The sequence below is a fragment of the Danio rerio genome, chromosome 24 (assembly GCF_049306965.1).
Source record: "Danio rerio strain Tuebingen ecotype United States chromosome 24, GRCz12tu, whole genome shotgun sequence".
Lineage (NCBI taxonomy): Eukaryota > Metazoa > Chordata > Actinopteri > Cypriniformes > Danionidae > Danio > Danio rerio.
The window spans coordinates 29,518,907-29,542,038 of record NC_133199.1 but is presented as its reverse complement, the minus strand read 5'-3'; the positions used below and the strand labels follow the sequence as shown (position 1 = coordinate 29,542,038).

Genomic DNA, 23,132 nt, shown 5'->3' with positions numbered 1-23,132 from the left:
AATTCCACTGCACCAGGACTTTATATTCTATACTGTACATTATTTCTGTTAAGTGGCAACACTTTTATCTAAGCAAAGTCAGACCTTACTGACCTAATTAAATAATTCAAGGCATGATCAATGTATTTTTTTGGTAAAATAAGCATAATCTAGAGACCTTTGCCTTTTATATAAGAAACTTCTGATACCAATTGATCAACTAGAAGTCAAGTATTTCCAAAACTTGGATAGGCGACAAGACTATTGTCAGGTAGTGCATTATTCTATAGTCTATAAGTGTGTTAACTTACTAACTGCCAAAAGTTTGTCTTTGTGTATTTTGCCATAATTACCTAATTGATTCTCCAGTCAAATTTAAGACTACAAATATTTCATTTAATCTCTTAATTAATACAATGTCATACAAACAGTATTATACATATTGAGGATTTGGAAAATGTTAGATTAAAAGTAGTCTTTGATGTGCATGTCACATTACAGCCATTTGCTGAAATTTTGATAATGGCATCCTTTGTTTCATTTTACCCACCAGGGTTTGATTTAATCATGAAAAGTTGGCTGTGATATTAAAGCATTATCAAAACAGCAAAAGTGCTGTTGTACTACAACATTGTGGTATTGCTTTTATGCAGCAATTCAATGAACAAGAAGTTAATGCAGAATAATTGACGTTTCAAGCACAAATACGGTCAGCTATTTTGTTCATTTATACTCCTCCAACTTTATCATTATGCTTTATGGTCTAGGTGACATCAGCAGAGAAATAGAGGGGACTGCTATTATTATTTTTTTTTTTTTTTTTTTTGCAAGATTATGGAATTTCTTTCACACACACACATTTATTCATTGGAAAAATTCTCCATTGAAATACCTGGTTTATTAAAGAAATGATGAACATAACTGTACTGCATAAGGTGTAATTATTTCTACTATGCAAAATTCAAATAGCGATCAGTTTGACATAGATTGTTTTTATTAACCAGCACTAGTGGAGCATCTCTAAATAGTATTAATTTTACAAAATGTGTCTTTTTTTTATTTATCCTGGATATTTGTTTAATCATCACTTCCAAAATGCCTTTTTTCCATCTTTCTTCTCATCTTTGTTGTTATTCACCCTGGTTTCCCCCATTGTTTCCCTCTGTTTCTTTGTTATTGCATTCTCATGGCTCTTATTCAGAAGTGATGTTTAGCTGAGCTCTTTTCCATGGATCTAATTCTCCTCGCTGCACGGTGGCTCTGAACTGCGCTGGGCATAGCTGATTACTTCCTGTGACCGCACTGCATGCAATGCCAGGATAACAGTAGCAGCCTCTGAGCACCAACACAGAGCCAGTGTGCGCTAGGGCAGCGATCGTCTCAGTTGGCTTCTGCTTTACAAATACTGTCCAGAACTCTGACAGAAATAGCTGGACTAGGCAGATAATATCACTGGCTAGTTTTAATTAAACCTTTTCAAAAATTAAAATGCATATTTTATGTTATTTAAAGCTTCTTAAAGGGATAGTTCATCCAAAAAGAAAGGGATACTTTGAAGATATTTTGAAAAAGATGGAAACCTGTAACCAATGACTTCTATAATGTTTGTATTTGCTACTATAGAAGTCAATGGTAACAGGTTTTCAGCTTTTTTCTAAATATCTTTCATGTTCAGCAAAAGAAAGAGCACCATAAAAGTTGAGGGAGAGTAAATAGAGAAGGAAGTCACTATTAAAATAATAAATAAATAGTCTTGGAAGTCACCTGTAATTGATTTATAAATCCAAAGGTAATATATATTATTCATTCATTCATTCATTTTCTTGTCGGCTTAGTCCCTTTATTAGTCCAGGGTCACCACAGCGGAATGAACCGCCAACTTATCCAGCAAGTTTTTATGCAGCGGATGCCCTTCCAGCCGCAACCCATCTCTTGGAATCATCCACACACGTTCACACACACACTCATACACTACGGACAATTTAGCCTACCCAATTCACCTGTACCAGAGGAAACCCACGCGAAGGCAGGGAGAACATGCAAACTCCACACAGAAATGCCAACTGAGCCAAGGTTCGAACCAGTGACCCCGCGACCTTCTTGCTGTGAGGCAAAAGCACTACCTACTTCCCCACTGACTCGCCATATATTTTATATTATGTAATGTAATGTAATGTGTATTTATATAGTGCATTTATTGTGTATGGCCATACACCCAAAGCTCTTCACAATCATGAGGGGGTCTCTCCACACCACCACAAGTTTGCAGCATCTACTTGGATGATGCGATGGCAGCCACAGGACAATGGCGCCAGTGCGCTCACCACACACCAGCTAATGGTGGAGTGGAAGCTCATGGGAGTCAGTTTCTCTACCAAAGAGGCTAAAGACCATGGCTTCTAACATCTGTCGTAAGAGGTCAGAGGAGTGAGATTTACCTGCAAAGCATTTCACTAGCTGGCTCCTGCTACACTCCCCCTCCCTAAACCTCACTCCCATCCCAGACTAGCCCCCAAGTGTAACCCACCAGTTCTTTTGCACGCAACCCTCTCTGAGTTGGGATCAAACTAGCAACTTTTCGTATGGGAGTCGGTTGCTCTACCAAGAAGGCCATGGTCTACAACATAGAGCATTAGAGCACCTTTAGAGGTCAGAGGAGGGAGGTTAACCTGCAATAGGACCAGTAAGTTACACTTGGGGGCTCATCCAGGATAGAAGTGCTCTGCAGGTAAACTTCACCCCTCTGACTTCTAAAGATGCTCTAGCAACAGATGCTAGAGGCCATGGTCTTCAGCCTTCTTGGTAGAGCAACCGTCTCCCATGTGGAGAGTCGCCGGTTCGATCCCAGCTAAGAGCGGTTTGGGTGGTATAGGACCGGTTGGGGGTTACATTGATGCTGTAACTCAGATGGGAGTGAGGTTTAAGGGGTTGGGTGTAACAGAGGCCAGCTAGCGAAGTGCTATGCAGGTAAACCTCACTCTGACCATGGCCTCAAGAGCAACTTTAGAGGCCATCCCGGACGAGCCCCCACCGGTCCTACTGCACCTATTGACCTGGGATTGAACCGGCGATTTTTTTATTAATTTTTTTTTGCATGGGAGTTGGTTTCTCTACCAAAGAGGCTAAAGACCATGGCCTCTAGCGTCACTAGAGTACCTTTAGAGGTCAGAGGTGTGAGGTTAATCTGCATAGCACTTCGCTAGCTGGACTCTATACAATATTTTAAAAAAGGTATGTAATAAATGTATAAAACAAATTACAGCCACAGCCATATCACCCTGCTGCCCAAGACCAGTTACTCACTGAATCTAACAGTACCTGGATGGGTGACCACATGGGAAAACTAGCTTGCTGTTGGAAGTGGTGTAAGTGAGGCCAGCAGGGGGTGCTCAACCTGTGGTCTGTGTGAGTCCAAAAGCCCCAGTAAATGTGAAGAGTACACCATACTGTCAGTGACCGCCGTCTTAAGGATGAGACGTTAAACTGAGATCCTGATTCTGTGGTCTTAAAAAAAATCCCATGTCACTTCTTGTAAAGAGTAGGGGTTTAACCCTTGGCCAAATTCCCTCCATTGGCCCTTACCCATTATGGCCTCCCAATGATCTCCATCCACCGAATTGGCTGAATCACTGTTTCTCTACTCCTGCTATAGCTGGTGTGTGGTATGAATAGACCCCCATCATGATTTTGAAGCACTTTGGATGTATGGCCATACACAATAAATGTGCTAAATAAATACACACATTACATTACAAATCGCTCCCCCGATATTCAAATGGCTTTGGTTGACATTAAGCAAATTAATTACTAAATCATTTTAGACATGGATATTTGAAACTTTTTATAACTTTTAAAAATTATTTTGAGTTTAGGGTTCAGTTTGGTTGGTTATCATACTAAAGTCAAGCTTCGTCACATTCCATCATGCAGCATCTTTTATTTTGACTCTCTCATCTCATCTCACTTCTTTCCCACGCTTGCGTGTTTGTTTTCTTTCAGTGGTCTCCTCAAGGACCTGTTGTTGCCCAAACCCCTCACTCCTCTTCCCCTTTGTGGCATTTGTGTGTCTTTATATGTGTGTGTTTTGAGCGAGGAGGAGGATGATCACCTGGCTGTGTCTCCTGGCTGCTATTTGATCCCGTTAAGCGGCTCTGTCTATCCGCATTGTGTGGAGATTAGCGCCTTGATAGCTCTCTTATTTCCACGCTTTCTCCGGTTCCCTCTTTTCCCTAAAACTCCAGGGAGAAAATGCCAGTGTTGAGGCTGCCAGATGGTGTTTAGCTGAGAGTAAGAAAGATGGTTAAAGAAGAAAGAAGCACTCGACGGAAATTGCGAGAGGGGTGTAGGAAGAAGAGTACGATAGAAAGCTAGACTGCAGAGAGGGTCAGGAAGGATAAAGATGTATTAAGGTCACCCACAGCTATGAAATCTGGGTGATTTGTCATTCTAGGTAACAGGGAACATCTTTAACTGTCAGTATGGGTGTCCTAACTGAAGTGTTAACTTGCAAAATTCGGCATTCAGTTTTAGGGCTTACTTTTTTAAGAAACAAACAAACATGAGAATAAATAAATAACAATCTGTGTTTTTAATCATATCATATATTATTTGGACTTTAATAATATGTGAGCCTGGTGCACAAAATCAGTTTTATATTACACAAGGGTCATATTTATAGATTATTCATTTCATGCCAAAGTTCATTCGAATATAAAGTACAGATCATGTACCGTGAAGATATTTTTACACTGTAAAAATGCCTATTATTTAACAGATTCTATATTTCATGATTTACAGTTTTGACTGTTTATTTATGGTCATCTTTTAATGATAAAAATTCAACTGTGCATTTAATTAAAGAGACTATTACTAAAGTTTTTGTGTTGTGAAATAATATATTGGATAATAAGTTTAGTTTATTAATAAATAATAATAATTTCGAGAGGATCACATGCTTATGATTGACCACAGCTGGTCCCACATTAGATAACACATGAACTCACCATAAATAACCAGAATTTCTTACCCCAGTTATCTTCGCCTTGAAGAATCCCCCCTCTGACCCCCACTCCTCCCTCTTTTTTTCAGACACGACAGTCCAGTGATTAGCACTGTTGCCTCACAGCAAGAATGTCACTGGTTTAAAGTACAATCCACAACCCAAAAACACACAAAATAAATAATTTGACCATACTAAATTGGCACAATAGACGAGCCCTTAGTAAGCAGGATAGCACTCTATAAAGCAGGATAGCACTCTATAGCTATCCTTATAATCTGTCATTAGTCATTAACAAGTCCGGGAAGTTCTTGAGTTCTACCTGAGGTCAAACTCCTCTCTCGCTCTGCAAACAGGAGGGAGCCCAGAGCTCAAAGATCTTATAAGCTCAGGGCTTCTCCTGGGACGGCATGCCAAACATGCTTTATAATCAATCGTCGGCTAAGTATGAACTCTTGAAATAATATTTTACAGAGTAAGTCTATAAAATAAAAGAAAATGTACTAGCAATTTCTTACCAGGTCATAATTTACAACATCAAACCAGACAATAAATCATTTCAAACTGCTTTTAAGCATCAAAAGATGTTAGAGCAAAGATCAAAGTCTTAATAATAAAGTTAGGCAATAATAATATTAAAAACAAATCACAAAATACTGAAAATTGTTATTGTATAGATAATTTTTACAGTGTGCCTTAAATATATGAGCACTTAATTTGTGATAAGTAATATGCATTCTTGGATGACTTTAAAGATGATTTTTCAATATTTAGATTTTTTTTAAACCCTCAGATTCCAGATATTGTCAGATATTGATGTTATTCCTCATTCAAAATTGTCCTATTTTAATAAACGACACATCAATGGGGGAAAAATATTATTCTGCTTTCAGAGGATGCATAAATCTTAAATATACACTTATGACTGGTTTGTCACTTATGAGAATATAATAATATTTGTTAACCAAACGTTTTTCTTCTTCATAATAATAATTAATTCATTTATTTTCTTTTCCGCTTGTTCCCTTTATTAATCAGGGGTCGCCAAAGCAGAATGAACCACCAACTTATCCAGCATATGTTTTACGCAGCAGCAGCAGCAGCAGCACAACACTGGGAAACACATTCACACACATAAACTACAGCCAATTTAGTTTATTCACCTAGCTCTAGCTCATGTTTTTGGACTGTGGTATGAAACCACAGATCCTTTCGAATGTTCCAACATTTAATCTTGTAATGATTAAAAAATCATTAAAGTCATCTCTCTTAGGTGTAATTTGCTTTTAAATTTCAGTTTTAGCGATCTTCATATTGACAACTGCGCTCCCTTCGTAGTGCACTTTGAAAACATTTATGCCATTTTGAACACAGCCGTGGCTCATGGCGAAAGCTATAGGTGACCCAATAGGTGACCCATTATTTAAAAAGCGGAATTTACAGTACATTACGTCTCCAAAGCTTGTGAAAACAACAATATATAGCATACGTTAATGCTTTTAATTTATAGTAGGTTATTTATATATTTATATAAGAAATGTATCTGTGCTGTAGGCATATATGACATGTGTTGGTTAGAACATTTCTGCTGTGATTTGAATGTGTCCAATTGTAATAAATAAATAAACAATATCCTACTTAATAATAATAATAATAATAATAATAATAATAATAATAAAGTAATAATACTAATTATGGTGGCGCAGTAGGTAGTGCTGTCGCCTCCAGCAAGAAGGTCACTGGTTCGAGCCTTGACTGGGTCAGTTGGCGTTTCTGTGTGGAATTTGCATGTTCTCCCTGCGTCCGCGTGGGTTTCCGATTTCCCCCATAGACCAAAGACATGCAGTATAGGTGAATTGGGTAGGCTAAATTGTCTATAGTGGATGTGTGTGAATGATTGTGTGTGGATGTTTCCCAGAGATGGGTTGCGGCTGGAAGGGCATCTGCTGCGTAAAACGTGCTGGATAAGTTGGCGGTTCATTCCTCTGTAGCGACCGGGGATTATTAAAGGTACTAAGCCGAAAAGAAAATGAACAAATAATAATAATAATAATAATTATTATTATTATTATTATGAAGTAGGATTTATTTTCTTTTCCTAATAAATAGTCTACTGTAAATGACAAACATTGGCCTAATGATTTATATGAAGTGATTACACTAACCACTAAGTGGTTTTTATGCTTTAGAATATAATATTGCATATTCTCCATAATATTTGTAAAGGCGTGTGCATGTAAAACAATATAAATTGTACAAAAAAGGGATGGGGTTTTTCAAGAAGTAGTTACTCCACCCTGCTTAGAGCGTTATTATCAACGTTTTACGCTATAACTAACATGGTTCAAACGATGTATCTGCGACAAAGCAGCTGCGGTTTTGGGAAACACCCGTCACTACATCGTTCTTTTCCTAAACAATGCATCGAACTATGATAGTTCAGCTGCGAATTATGTCGTTGTTTGGGAAACTCACCCCAGGTAGATCCAATCCACTTCTCCCCATTACAAGCAGTTTTAAAAAGCTATTCAAACTGTATTCACTGCTCAAACATTTGCAGTCAATTAAAACTATGGTTAATAATGACTCTATGAGGTTGTCATTGAATTCATTTAGTAATTTAGCACCCATGGAGAGAGGTATAATGTTGGCTTTCTTGGGCTAATTGAAAACCATTATGGGTTGCACTGTTTTGTATAATTTGTGGAGGTTTAACAGTGCATCATGGGAGTCCAGCCAGGAAAGCATTGCAGTAGAAATGACAAGTGCTTACAGCATGCTCTGGTGTGGAAAGATCTGATCTTTCCAATGTAGTTGAGATCAAACCAGTGTACCCAGTCTAGCTGAATGTGTACATTTGCAAATCTGCCACCTCTTCAACTTTTCCATCAGAGTGAGTAAAAAAAAAAGGGAACTTCTTCTGGAAACATGCTGTTGCCATGGAAACCATGAGCTCCCCCGAGTGTTTTTCGTCCCATTGGCTGCTGCCGGGCGACGGTGGACTTGGGCGTTTGAGAAGGGGAAACCCGACAATGGCTGTGGTGCTTCCTTAATCAAAGGAAGAGTGCAAATCAGGGCTGCTGGGAGCCTGTTGCTTTTGGCTCGCTCGTATGGCTGTGACCAATGGGCTTGCTATGCACATTAGGCATGAATAAGCCTATAGAGTTTGATTGGATTCGACTGATTTGGGGAAGAGTGCACCGGCTTAAGGAGTGCTAATGATAGACCTCTATTGAGGGAATGAATCATTGCGATTGGCCGATTGAGGTTTGGAGTATTTCGAGGGCCGTTTGGGATGCTTGATTGATGGAATACTGATGCGAGCTTATTCAGTGATTTGACACAGCACCGCCTGGAAAACGGCCATGCTGCTTGAGAAGGACTGGCTGTGCTTGTGTAATTTTGATGTACTGCACATGCCAAACACAATCTTGAACGCTTGAACAACCATACAAAATGATAACACTGTTAGTTATGTTCTTAAAAGACAATTATTACACTAAATAAGAAAAAAAAAATCTGTTACAAGAAATAATAAATAAGGATGATGATACTAATAAAATAGGACCCTGAACCATAAAAACAGTCTGAAGTTATGCAGTATATAGGATATATTTGTGGCAATAGCCCAGAATACGTTCACTGTAAAAAAAGAAAAATAAATGAAGTCAGTCCATAATCAAAACATAATCTTTATTTCCTTTGCTTTTTCTTGTTCACTTAACTTTTGAAAACATCAGCTAAGCCGAACAAGATTATTAGTTTTGTGGAAAGGTGAACCGCTCTGTAATAAAAAGTTTTAAGTTGTGCCAATGGAAAATTTTGTGTTTGCAGAACTGGAATGCCTGACATTGAGTGAACAAAAAAACTCGACTTTTTTTTTTTAAATAATTTTTTCACCTTTAATTGATAAGACAGTAGAGAGAATAGACTGGAAAGCATGGGGAGAGGAGAGAGGGGAAGGATTGGCATAGGATCTCGAGACGAGGATCAAATTTGGGTCGCCGTGAACAAAGAAGTGCCATGTGTCAACACACTAACCACAACACCACTGGCACAGACATGTACTCAACTTTTGAAAACATCAGTTGCACTGACCTAAAATGTCTGAAGTTGAGTGAAAAAAAAACTCTTGTGAAAATTGCTACTAATTAATAATACATTATCAAAACAAACAAACAAGCATAGTGCAATTGAAAAACAAAACTAAAACAGAGACAAATGTTAACAATTTTTTAGACACAGAATTTATTAAACACAGGACAGGAGGTAAAACAATAACGATAAACATGGCAGGACCCAAGTGTCACCCAGTTCAATGATTATACTTCCCAGTGTTTTCAAATGGAATTGAAAAACATTGCATCATCATCATCATCATCATCACTATGAGATTGCACCCCAGTTGTCATGTTGTTTTAGCATAGTAGCATTTAATGTAGTTTTTTGAGGGTAATCTCATCCTATTCATGATCTATTCATCTGTGTACTTTTGCTTGGTGAAACTGCGACTCATATGTTAACCTGGTGCTGGCAATCTCCCCAGAACTAGTTTTATTAAATATACAGTATGGTTCCTTCCTTCTCTGTCTCTTAGAAAACTCTCTGTTGCGGTATGTAAGTGATGAAAAGGCTGCTGATCTGGCAGGACGGAGCATGAAGAGAGACACTGGAAAGCGTGGAAAGAAGAAGAGCGAGAAAAGCGGGAGCCCCACACACTACTCCCTCCTTCCCACCCTGCAAATGGAGGTGCTACGTCAGGAGTCCATGAACACGCCAAACCCAGACTCCACCTCTCTCTACCATGTGAGTAGCATGTTTTCTGTCAAAATCCTGTGAAAGGAGTTGCTTTTTTTGGCCATCTTGGCTTTATATGTTGTAGTGGTGCTAGAATATTCTGTTAATTGTACTGATAAACGGCAAAAAAAAGTATTTTTTTCAATGTATTTTTAAAAATATCTCAAAAATAACCTTTATTAAAAGTTTTTTTTGCTTCTATTCATGCATGGAGGCAAAAACAGACCAAAAGTGCCAGTAAAGGCATGCTACATTGAGCATGCTATATTCTGTCTGAAATGATTATATCCACAAAAGTTTTAATAAACACTTTTTGTTTAATAATGTATTTTTTTGATTTAATGGTTTTTAAGCAATAAATCAGGACACAGTTAAAAACATCCATTGGTAATAATTCCCATATTTTGTTCTGTTTATTTATATGACTATACTGTAGCTCCATACTGTATCTGCTCCATCAGCTTTTGTTTGATGTTGAGAAATTGAACAAAGTGATTTTCCTTGATGTTTTTAGTGATTTGAAGTGATACATTGTCTGGTCATGTGAATGACAGTACAAAAGCCATGGTTGTTTCACCAAATGGTGATTTCTGAACTCTTCCTAAGTTCAAATTTTAGTATTATGCTTGGAAATTCTTTCGTTTGTTTGCAAGTAAATGACAATATTTAAATTCAAAATTGTCAGTAGTTTTTTAGATTCAAAAATGTTTTCTGAAACTCATTCATTCATTCATTCATTTTTGGCTCAGTCCCTTTATTAATCTGGGGTCACCACAGCGTAATGAACTGCTAACCTATCCAGCACATGTTTTACGCAGCAAATGCCTTTCCAGCCCAACACTGGGACATTTTCTGAAATTAATAAAGCATAATAAATAAATAAAGCATAAATAATAATAATAATAATAATAAGCATCATCATCATAATTATAATAATAAAGATAAATAAATACATCCATATAAGCTGTCAATTTTATCGTGGTCTATACATGTATTTTTTTTTTTTTAGGTTGCAGGTCTGTAGGCAGGGCCAGTTTGGGTAGTTCGAAAGATCTACCCCCACCCCACTGGCAAAGGTCCAGAATTTGCCATTGGTCCAGAATTTGAGCCACTATTTGGCATCTGTCCTATTTTGACTTCTTTGCCATCATAAGTTTTGCAAATAACCAGGGGTCCGTTCTTCATACGTGGATTACTCAATTAGCTGGATTTGGATATTGACGATTTGACACGATCCAGGATCGTTTCGTTCTTCAAAGCTGATCCGAGAGTTGTTGTCATAGCAACAGTTCTGCTAGGTCAAACCTGATCGGGAGCAGGTTCAATTATTATAAACAGGATTAGATCGGCTCAGTTCAAGCAAAGATAATACAGAAAGTATGTTCTGAATTCTGATATTTTCTTACAGTAGTGGTTATACACTTGGGAAAATGGTACATATTTTTAAACTATATATATAAAGTTATAGTCATTAATAAAATAAGTAAAGTTATACATATTAATAAAACTTATGCAATCTGTACCATCGAAATGAAAGTACAAAGACCTGGTGGTGCAAAGAGAAAACTTTTTAGATCGCTTTAGTACAAATTGTGTATGATAGAAATGCAGAATATGTGACTTTTTTTAAAGCAATAATACATTAACGCAGTCATAAACATGTTTTGATAGTTAATAGTGATTTGAAGCTTCACAAAAGTTGCAGACACCTTTACCAATATCAAAATGCTTTTGTAAACAACCAGTTATTCTTTACCCCGATTAAAAAACGGCTACTATAATATAGACAATATTTTCTAAATTTAGAACTATATACACTGATATGCACTGAAATACATGATGAATACTCTTGACACAAGAGAGTGTAAAGCCTGCAGCTCACAACAAATGTGGAAGGTTATTGCGTGTCAAATTTAACAAACCGTTTCTGCTAATTTGATGTAATTTTGCTCACATGTATAATTGAATATTAATCAGATGATGTCATTACGCTGCTGTGCCGTCAGGCAATCGCTGCATAGCTGATCATGATTTCGAGGATCGATAGATCTGTCCTTCACAACACACGCAGCGATCTCAGATCAGTTTATCCAAACATTCTAATCTGATTCGCAAACTTGTTTGAAGAACCAAATTAGCGAGAGATCAGTTATCAAGATTAAAAGATCCAGGATCTCTCAAATCATCTTAGATCATTTAAGCGAGGTACGCAGAACGGACCCCAGGTTTTATTTTATTATAATGTTTACATTGTTTTTTTATTTAAATGGCCAAATTCTGACTGAGGAAAGCTGAATGTGCTGGCCAGTTTGTTATTGTTCTAATAAATGATAAAAGGCTATATTTTTTCTAATAATATACAGTACATCCGGAAAGTATTCATAGCGTTTTACAGCCTTATTCCAAAATGGATTAAATTCATTTATTTTCTCAATTCTACACAAAATACCCCATAATGACAATGTGGAAAAAGATTTTTTAAAATTGTTGCAAATTTTAAAAAATAAATAAACCTGAAAAATCACAAGTACATCAGCATTCACAGCCTATAAATTGAGCGTAGGTACATTCTTTTTCTAGGTACATTCTGTTTCCACTGATCATTCTTGAGATCTTTCAGCAGCTTAATTGGAGTTCACCTGTGGTAAATTCAGTAATTGGACATGATTTGAAAGGCATTTACGTTTGGTGTTGCGTTTGGAGAAAGTCAGACAACGCTCATCACCAGGCTAATACCATCCATAGTGGTGGCAGCATCATGCTGTGGGGATGTTTTTTCAGCAGCAGGAACTGTAAGACTTGTCAGGATAGAGGGAAAGATGAATGCAGCAATGTACAGAGACATCCTGAATGAAAACCTGCTTCAGAGTGCTCTTGATCTCAGACTCAGGCGATGGTTCATCTTTTTGCTGTCAAAGGTGTATCAACAAAGTATTGAGCAAAGGGCTGTGAATACTTGTGTAAATGTGATTTTTCAGGTTTTTTATTTAAAAAAAAATTTGCAACAATTTCAAAAAATAATTTCTTACATTGTCATTATGGTGTATTTTGTGTAGAAATTTGAGGAAATAAATTGATTTAATCCATTTAGGAATACGGCTGTAACCTAAATCATGTGGAAAAAGTGAAGTGCTATGAATACTCTCCTGATGCACAGATAGAAAAATATTTTATATATAGAAACAGTTTTTTCATATTTTTAAAAAATATATATTCTATATTTTTATATAATATAGAAAATATTTTTAGTACTTCAAAAATGTACCATCTGGCAAGCTAATCTAGCTAAAAAATAGTGCTTAAAATGTCACTTAATGGAGTATTTAAATGTCATAATTAAATAGAAAATGAGGTGAATAACTGCAAAACAAAAAGTCTGCTTTTTGAGAAAAAAGAACCACCCCTTTCACCAGGCTGGCTACCGCTTGGATTGTCACATAAAGACTGATTTTTTTTATTACAACAACAACAACACACACAAAAATCCAAATCACATTGCTAAACTGTGGAGTTAGAGTTGAAGTCAGAATTATTAGCCCCCTTTTTTTTTTTTTTTTTTCATCATTTTCTTTTCGGCGTAGTTTCTTTATTAATCAGGGGTTGCCACAGCGGGTTGAACAGCCAACTTATCCAGCACATTTTTACTCAGCGGATGCCCTTCAAGCTGCAACCCATCTTTGGGAAACATCCATACACACTCATTCACACTGATACACTACAGACAATTTAACCTACCCAATTCACCTGTACCACATGTTTTTGGACTGTGGGGGAAACCGGAGCACCCGGAGGAAACCCACGCAAACGCAGGGAGAACATGCAAACTCCACACAGAAACGCCAACTGACCCAGCCGAGGCTCGAACCAGCGACCTTCTTGTTGTGAGGCGACAGCACTACCTACTGCGCCACTGCATCACCTTTCTTTTTTTTTTTATATTTCCCAAATGATGTTTAACAGGGCAAGGACCTTTTAATACTTTTATTTTTGGAGAAAGTCTTATTTGTTTTATGTCGGCTAGAATAAAAGCAGTTTACATTTTTTTAAGAACCATTTTAAGGTAAAAAATTATTAGCCTCATTAAGCTATATTTATTTTCGATAGTCTGCAGAACAAACCATCGATAAACAATGACTTGCCTATTCACCCTAACTTGCCCAGTTAACCTAATTACCCTAGTTAAGCCTTTAAATGTCACTTAAACCTGTATAGAAGTGAAAAATATCTAGTCAAATATTATTTACTGTCATCATGTCAAAGATAAAAAAAAAAATCAGTTATTAGAAATGAGATATTATAACTATTATATTTAGAAATGTGTTAAATATTATCTTCGTTAAACAGAAATTGGGGGAAAAAAATGGGGGGCTAATAATTCAGGGGGCGCTGATAATTCTGACTTCAACTGTAAATGACCTACATCAAAAGCTGACAAAGAAACAACATCATTTGCAACTGCATTAAAATAGTTGTTGATGTGACACTAGTGTAATGATGCTGAAAATGCCATCACAGAAATAAATAATATTTTATAGTGTGTTCAAATTTAAGAGTTATTTTAGTTAATTAATTCGTTTTTGTTTTTGTGCTGTCATTTAATCATCAGTTTGGCAAGGACTAGAGACATCCTTAAAGTATTTTAAAAAATTCTTCAGTGCCATCCCCAATTTTAAATGGTAAAAGTACAGTATATTAGCTTTGGTAGTACCTGCACCTTGTATCTGATGTCTTGGTAAGCTTCTTTCTCTCTAAAAGTGTCTTTCCTCCTCTTTTAAATGTCAGGCAGTCTAGATCAGGCTAAACTCTGAGTTTGTGAGGAAAATTGCACCACGTCTGTATACTTCTTTTATTTTCTGTTTCTCAAACAAAGAGTTCTTCTTCAAGGTCTGGCTGCTTCACTGGCTTTTTGCTGGATCAAGGTCTCTGTGATCACTGCAGGTAGAGTCTTGCATAAAGAGTTTTCATTGAATGCACCAGGTCATGGTGCGCAGAAGAAGAATGTATACTTACACCCACATGCTGGGCGAGTGTTTGTGAGTATGTGTGTATATAATGAGAGTGTTAGTCCTCTACCTTTAGTCAGCGTGGAGGTGTGTAGGAGTATGTGTGTGTGTGTGTGTGTGTGGGTAGGCGTTCTTAGTGAGACTAGCCATCCTGTGTGTGAAGTTATTAGGAGTGGAGGTGAGATCTGGCAGTCGTTTTAAAGAGCAAACTCGGCAGCCGATGTTCCCAGAATGCACACACACACACAATGACACAGCAATAACCACTTTCACACAAAGCAATAATCTAGAGAAAAGTGACTCGTTGTGGTGTGTCACAGTGTACATATGGATGCTGGGTAGGCAGATGGTGGTTCTGTCAGGTGGGCGGGGCTAAGTCAGGTTGTCATCTGTCACAGGGCATGTAGTGACGTGATTGGCTGAGCTCCATCTTGAACAGAGATATGATTGGCCAAGACTTGTCATGTGCTGTCTTCGTGTCAGTATGTTTTGGTTAAGTCTGTTAATTCTAGTTACAGTCTGTTAGTTTGTTAGTATTTTTTTTTTTCTCTAAAGGGATAGTTCAACCAAAAATGAAAATTCTGTCAACATTTACTCACCCATTACTTGTTTAAAACCTTTTGGAGTTCTGTTGAACACAAAATAAGATATTTTAAAAAATGCTGGTTGCTGGTACCCATTGAAGATCTTCTTTTTTGTGTTTTCAACAGAAGAAAGAAACTCATGAAGGTTTAAATGGTGCATTTTTATATTTTTGGGTAAACTATTCCTTTAAATGAAGTCTAATTATAGGTCTTTATGAGGACGAGTGAAAGGTGGCACTCTGAGATCCCAGCTGGGGTGTTACAGTCCTAGGTCAGAGTGACTTTCGCAGTGTAGCTTACCTGCGGCTTCTGTTTATAGACACCTTCAGCAGGGATGATGTATTTGTGTCCATGTGTCCTCTGACCTGAGGTGGGTTAAGCGGTGTGCAGGTGTTGGAGAACTCTGCTGACCAGTTCATCACCTTCATTTTGGACCACAACCAATGTGCTGATCTCAGCAATCTAACTATTTTTCAATCTGTTGCTAATGAACTTAACGAGAGACTCTAATATGTTTAATGTGCATAATCCATTCAGAATTTAATGTAAAAAGATAGAATGTAAAAAGAGTTTAAAGGCCGAAAAACATGAAAACTACGAGAGGAGAAGAGCAGTGTTGGGTAAAAAAGTAATATACTACAATTTTAGGCATATCTTAATCTTTAAAGAGCCCCTATTATACATGAAATAGGGTCATGTTTTGGTTGTAAAGGTCTCTAACAACAGTCTAATATGGATGCAAGGGTAAAAAAACACTTTTATGGTCTTATAATCTGGATTTACTTTTACCTAATTATCCCAGCGACTCCCATATGAATCGTTTAGTCATTCATTTGTTCCCAAACCCCTCCTTGGCGCGAAGCTAATCTGCACTGATTGGACCGATGACAGCCTGCTGCGATTGGTCAACAATGACAGCCTTCAGCGCGAGACGGAATGAAATGCCCAGCAGCTAATCAACAATATTAAAGTAGTCACAGTGCATACACGCTCGATAGTGTAAGGCGTGGGTTTTGGCTGCAAGTGGCGGAATGTAAATACAGACGATGGACTTCAAAATACAAACAACTAACTATTTTATTGAGCAAAAACTCCAAGAACTGGCGAGGAGATCTCCTAGCTTTACACCAATCATTCAAAAACAGAGAATGCACTTTCGGGTTCAGGGCGGTGTGATTGCCGTTTTTTCTAGAGTGCCAGTTCAGCTTGCTGAACAACTCACCTCGAACCTGAGCTGAACTATTTTGGAACTTGACCATTGCATGTGTGTAGGAACAGCTGAACGGTCCATAAACAAAGCGGCACGCGTCGCGTTTTCAGCGTTTCTTTACAGGCGATATGAGAATATAAAGAGTTAACCTGATACAGTACACGCGGTTACAAGTAACCAAACACAACTAAATACATAATTTGCAAGCTAGAGTAAACACGGCAACAATTTTAATCGCACGTACTTACACTTGTGAAATGGAGGAAGAAACTGATCCATGATGCACTGATCCATGTCCTGACAGTCTTTACTGATCCTTCCTTTAACAAACGGCCGATGAAGTCTTCTTTGTAAGCATATAGTTTCCATAAGCACTCGAACTGCTCAAGGCTGGGCTATAATGCTGAGGTTTCATCTTTGGGTAGAGACAGTCAAAAATATCCGTCTGCACAGCGTGACTTCATTCGACTGGCGCGCGTGTGTGTGGCTTTTTTCTGTGTTAGTGGGCGGGGCCACAGGTTTCAAATCTCCTGGGTTTGCGCGCGCAACTACTTGTGTTTAAGCCTTAGCTGGATATTTCACTTAGAGCTGTGTTACACACTACGTGGAAGGGCATTTTAAAAAACGCATAATATGGGCTCTTAAAAAAACAAACGACAACACATACTTTAACATTACTAATGTTAAAGTACACTTACTGGCCAGTTTATTAGGTACACCTTACTAGTGCCGAAGTGGACTCCCTTTTACCTTCACAACTGCCTTAATCCTTCATTGCATATATTCAACAAGGTACTGGAAATATTCCTTATGCTGTGTTCACACCAGATGTACGCACGGATAAATCGTGCTATTCGCACATAAATAGACGTGTGAACATTTTGAGTTAACGCGGTTCATTTGCACATCAAATTCTCTTCATTTGTGCGTCAAATTCACTTCACAATAGATGTGAATTCACTTCATCGGCTTGGCTTTTGTCTGCATGGTCACTCTAGCTTGGCTGACATGGATTTTAATGAGATAATAGCTGTGTTTATGTGCTTTAGGACTGAAAACAGAAAAATGGATTCGATTCATTTGGAGCAGTGTCTGAGTACACTAGATCCATTCTGAGGTGCACCGAACTCTGTGAGTTCATCAACTCCTCCAGAAACTGTACCTGAATGATGGGAGCTTTCAGCGGTGCTTCTGACTGAGCCCAGCCTAGTTTTATGAACTTTTGTCCAGTGTTGGCAGGAGAATTTCCCCCCCACAGCAGGCGCTATGTTATAATCATGCCCCTACAAGAGAAAGCTCCTGATTGGTCTGCTGAAATTCAGATTTTCTAACTCGCATCATTCATGCAAACTGATCAAATCGCGGAGCTTCATTCGTGCAAATCGCGTCATTCACTCCGCCTCATTTGTGTGTATTGTGCCACACGATGTCTGTTCACATCTTTGCATTGACTGAACATGTGAATTACTCACGCTTGATACTTCCGCGTCTGGTGTGAACGCAGCATTAGAGTTTTTGGTCCATATTAACGTGATAGCATCAGGCAGTTGCTGCAGATTTGTCAACTGCACATCCATGATGCAAATCTCTCGTTCCACCACATCTCAAAGGTGCTTGCATTGAGTTCTGGTGACTGTGGAGGCCATTTAAATACAGTGAACTCATTGTCATGTTCCTGAAAGCAGTCTGAGATGATTCATCAAGGGATTTGCAGCCACAGAACTGCCACTCGCTTGATATTTTCTCTTTTTTGGACCATTCTCTGTAAACCCTAGAGACAGTTGTGCATGAAAATCCGAAGGATGAGCAGTTTCTGAAATACTTAGACTAGTCTGGAACCAACAACCATTCCACATTCAAAGTCACTTAAATCACCTTTCTTCTCCATTCTGATGCCCGTTTTGAAATGCAGCAGATCATCTTGATAATGTCTACATGCCTTAATGCAGGGATGTCAAACTCAATTCCTGGAGGGCTGCAGCTCTGCACAGTTTTGTTTCAACCCTAACTAAACACAGCTGATCAAACTAATTGAGTCCTTCAGGCTTGTTTGAAACCTACAGGTAAGTGTGTTAAAGCAGGGTTGGAACTTAACTGTGCAGGGCTAAGGCCCTCCAAGAATTGAGTTTGACATTAATGACATTAACATTAACCCTGCCTTAATGCATTGAGTTGCTGTCATGTGATTGGCTGATTGCAATTTGCTTTAACAAGCAGTTGGTCAGGTGTACCTAATAAAGTGGCCGGTAAGTGTATGTTATTTTTGTGTTGTTGTTTTTTTAAGGCTTAAGATTGCAATATATTACCCTTTTTACTTAAAACTGGACAAGACACAGTAAAGTGACAAGATAATCTAGGATTAAGAAAAGGAAGACAAATTTAGAGCAAGAAAAGGTCTGAGGTGAAAAAAGAGGACATCCAAAGTGATAAAAAAAGAACAAAAGAGAATACACAGGAAGAATATCGAGATGATTTGAGAAGAGGCAATAAAGGAAGGAGAGAGAGAATGGTAATATTGGAGTAAAATTAGAAAAGAAGGTCATATGAGATAAAACAGGAGTAGGATGCCAGATGAGAAGATGCTATTAGATGATGCAATAAAAGCCCAAGCTGTATGGTACGAATTTAATAAGGTTGCTTCTGTTGGTGTGCGCGGTGTAACTGCATCAGCTTCTATTGTTTACAATCGGGGGTTTATTGCCTGCGTTGCAGTCTGATAAGAGAGCTGCAGTTTGTCTGAACCATGCCAGCACCCTGACTTCATACTCAAGGAGAACGCTCACTCACTCAACAGCATTTTGCCTGACTGACAAAACACTTTAGATACAGCCCAATGCCTCCAGTCCTGTTCATTTGGGCATTCTTGACGTCATCACATCATTTGAAACCAAAACAAAACCAACAAATCCATCCAGAGAAGGTGCTACTTACCCACAGGTTTGTTTTAAATATAACAAATGGGGTTAATGCATATGCTTTGCGGCAATCACATCTAGCATATGTCAGTTGTTGAGATCGCAGTGGAAGAGGTTTGTGTACCATATGCCATGTGAACTGGGAGCCTGTGGTGCCATGTGGCATTCAGTTGTAGCCTGATGGCAAGTCATAGCATGCCCTGTAGAACGATTTGTTACTAAACAATAGAAGAGAGACCCAGATAACCTCTTTTATGAGAGACACCCACAATATTACGTGTTTTCAGACTTGAAACCCAGGTTCATTCTTAAGTAGGCCAGAGCTGTGTGAGTAAATCTGACTCCCTTGATCTCAAAAGGTCTAGCAACAAAACTTTTAGTTTTGTGGGTTAGTTTGCCCCCCTCACATCCTGGTTTAAATCCTAGTCACAGTGAGTCATGTAGAACTAGGTTATATTGGTCCTGTGAATCGGATGGAGCCAGCTAGTCAGAGATATGCGAATAAACTTCACTCCCCTGGTTGTAGACTTTAGTGTCCTTGTTAGTGTACGGTACCTGATGCACATCTCGTGTTCAGGTTTTGTCGGATTTGCTCCGGGTGTGTTTTCTGTTCTTCATCCAAGTTGCTTCATGCAGTCTCCAACATTTACACTCATTCATGAAACATAAGCAGAGTGAATTCCAGTGTAAGCCCATAAGGGAATGTTCCTACACAGGAAAGGTTTCATGAATGATTGAAAGGAATTGTTCTGCTCATGGTCTCATGTTCTCAGTTGCAGTCCATCCCCTACACGTTTTCCCCTACACAAGTTTTGATGTCACTTGGGGGTCAGTAGAGCTATTATGAGTTAGCAAGATGAATTAGCATGAGGGCATCCCCTCTATTATGTTACCACCCTCTGCTTACCTTATCCCTGCTTTGCTTTGAAATATATGCTGTGTCATTGTATGTGTTTGTGTGTGTGTGTGTGTGTGTGTGTGTGTGTGTGTGTATGTATATATATATGTATATATATATATATATATATATATATATATATATATATATATATATATATATATATATATATATATATATATATATGTGTGTGTGTATTGCTCTTTCCTTTTGGTTGATTCATGTCTAGGTACTGAAACCTCAGGGAAGTTTGTTTTACTCCCTGTCTAAGTGTTCATCACAACTTGCCTCAGTTCACACAGCAATTGCGATTCACACCTTCTGGAAGGAGATTCCCACAGAGCTTGGGAGGGAGTCACTTTGAAGTGTGTCAGATAAAATGCTGGGAAAACCACCATTTTTTGTCTGTCGTTTTACATTGTTGAGATTCGTTTTATAGGATTTGGAGGTAAAAGGAAGATGGATTTTTGAGGACTCAGAAAGGGAAGAAAACCATCCTTCAAGAAATAGGACCCTACCATACACCAGGCGCAATAAGGCGCAAGACGTGTTTCCACAACGTGTTGCTATTTTCAGATCAACGCAACAGCAATTTTCCCATTCTCCTTCACGTTGTTTAAATAGCAAATCCATTTGCGCCACTTTGTGGACTCATGGGTGTTTCGGTCTAGAAAAGAGGTGTATTGTTAAGGCGCGTTGTTAGCGCTTTGCTATTTTGAGGAACTAAAATAGACTGAGGGCTTAGAGCAGGTCTAAAGTCTAGTGCAGAGCGTGTTAGTTGTGTGTCTCGCTTACACATTGCTTAAAACACACAGGATGTACAGCAACACGCAAATATCTTTACCAATGATAAAGAATTAAAGAATTTAAAAAAAAAAAATATATATATATATATATATATATATATATATATATATATATATATATATATATATATATATATATATATATATATATATTACTTTCCATATAAATATAAAAACCACTGCCTCCATGCCTTATTCATCTCAGGGGGGCTTTTTTTTAGTTTATTCATGACAATTTGTTTTGGTATAATGTTATTATTAGTTGTAGTATTACTTATTAAATGCATATTTATATTTGTTTTATTAAAAACAAGCTTAGATTTGTTCACCTGTCAGGTTTTGGACCGTATAGGGCATAGCATGTGTCTATACATGGATATAACTCAGTTGTTTGACCACACTTTGTTATTATTGTTCATTTATTCTTTTGCTGAAAATTAGAACTGAATTTAGAAATAGTTTTGAAACAAATCTTTGTGCTTAACAAACTACACATTTCCTCATCTATGAAAGAGTGAAAGTGAAAGTGAAAGGAAAGGCTGAATGGAGGAGGCTCATTCTCTCATTCCCGTACTGCAGATAGTCTGTTTAAAAGTTTTCTCTTAGCTAGTGAAGCGTTTAGTTTTTCCACTTACAAAGTCTGCCATGTAAATAGCAAATGCGCCATGGCACGACGCAACTGACTCTTAAAAGGAATGAGAAATGAGACTCTGAATGATTTAATTCCAAAACACACCTATAACTCATTAAGAGAATGAGCTCAACCCTGTTAGACCATGCACCGCGGCACAGAGCCTATTTTCCATCCTTAAAATAGCAAAAATGGATTCAGATATGCCCCTAATGCTTTTGTGCCCTGTGCTTCAAACTTTGCGACTAGATCATTAAAATAGAGCCCATAGACTCAATAGACTGATTTCACATGGCCGCCATTTTAAAAGCCAAATCAAGGCTGTGGTGGGAAGAAACCCAGAAGTATCGACTGAAGTCACACAGGAACGTCGAGTACCTAGCTGGATATCTTATCAGCCAAGAGTGACACAAATGTATAATTTAACCACCTTGAAAGTGACCTGAAGCTCCAATCTTAATGGATATTGAAAATAAAAAGTGATATCGGACCGAATTTTTAGCTAAGTTAAGTTAGTTAAGGGAAATTGCACTAGTTAGCTAACATTTTCTTTCCCAAACACACACTTTAGATGCCATTTATCAAACTCAAGTTAATGAACTGAATCTTTCACTATATTAGACTTGTCATGATACTGAATTTCGGTTGCAATCTGTACTGAATTTTAAAAAAATGTATTATTGAGCACGTTCAGTGTTCAACAGAAATGGCCGTGAAGGTCATCAGTTCACTGCACTTCACCCATGTTTACCAAATGCAAACACAGATGAGCGATTTGCTGATGACTCGACTGATCTTCGCGGCTATGAAACGTTTCACTTTCCCCAGATCTGTTCTTGCACTTGGTGAAGAGTGGTGAACTGATGACCTTCACGGCCAATCACAGTCATTTCTGCTGAGCACTAGTGAATTCTATGACCAATCAGTGGTGTTTAAGAACGCGCTTAAATGTTAGCAGGAAATGGACTTTTTAAAAATTTCAGTACTGGAACAACACTATTACAGACAACACGAGGGTGTGCTTAAGAGGACTGCATTGTTTTATCACTCACCTGGTTACCTAGGCTGAAGCAGGAAAGCATCCCCACGGTGTTTACCTAGTGTCATGAACTGAGACATAGGAGGACAAAATAAAGAGATTGTGATGTTGTTTCATGCCTAATATGCATGTAATTGTTTAAAGTAAGCTGAACTGAATGATATTAAAGTGATGTTTACACCATATCTGCACTTTGAAATCGCAGCAACAGCTGGAGGTTTGTAGTCCACAGCATGTTGTTGGAATGTTTACAGTGCTGATCCTAAACTTC

At 38.0% G+C, this 23,132-nt stretch overlaps 1 protein-coding gene across 49 annotated transcripts in view; it reads left to right on the top strand.

The window, feature by feature from the left end:
• cnksr2a (connector enhancer of kinase suppressor of Ras 2a) overlaps positions 1 to 23,132 on the top strand; it is a 218,235-nt gene that overhangs the window by 126,311 nt on the left and 68,792 nt on the right. For all 49 annotated transcript variants that reach the window (XR_012399412.1, XR_012399414.1, XR_012399413.1 and 46 more), the window contains one exon: positions 9,576 to 9,784. Coding sequence is in view for 45 of the 49 variants with exons in the window: in XM_073940788.1 (XP_073796889.1) it covers positions 9,576 to 9,784 (209 nt within the window). In the remaining 4 variants the exon portion in view is untranslated. The remainder of the gene's footprint in view (positions 1 to 9,575; positions 9,785 to 23,132) is intronic.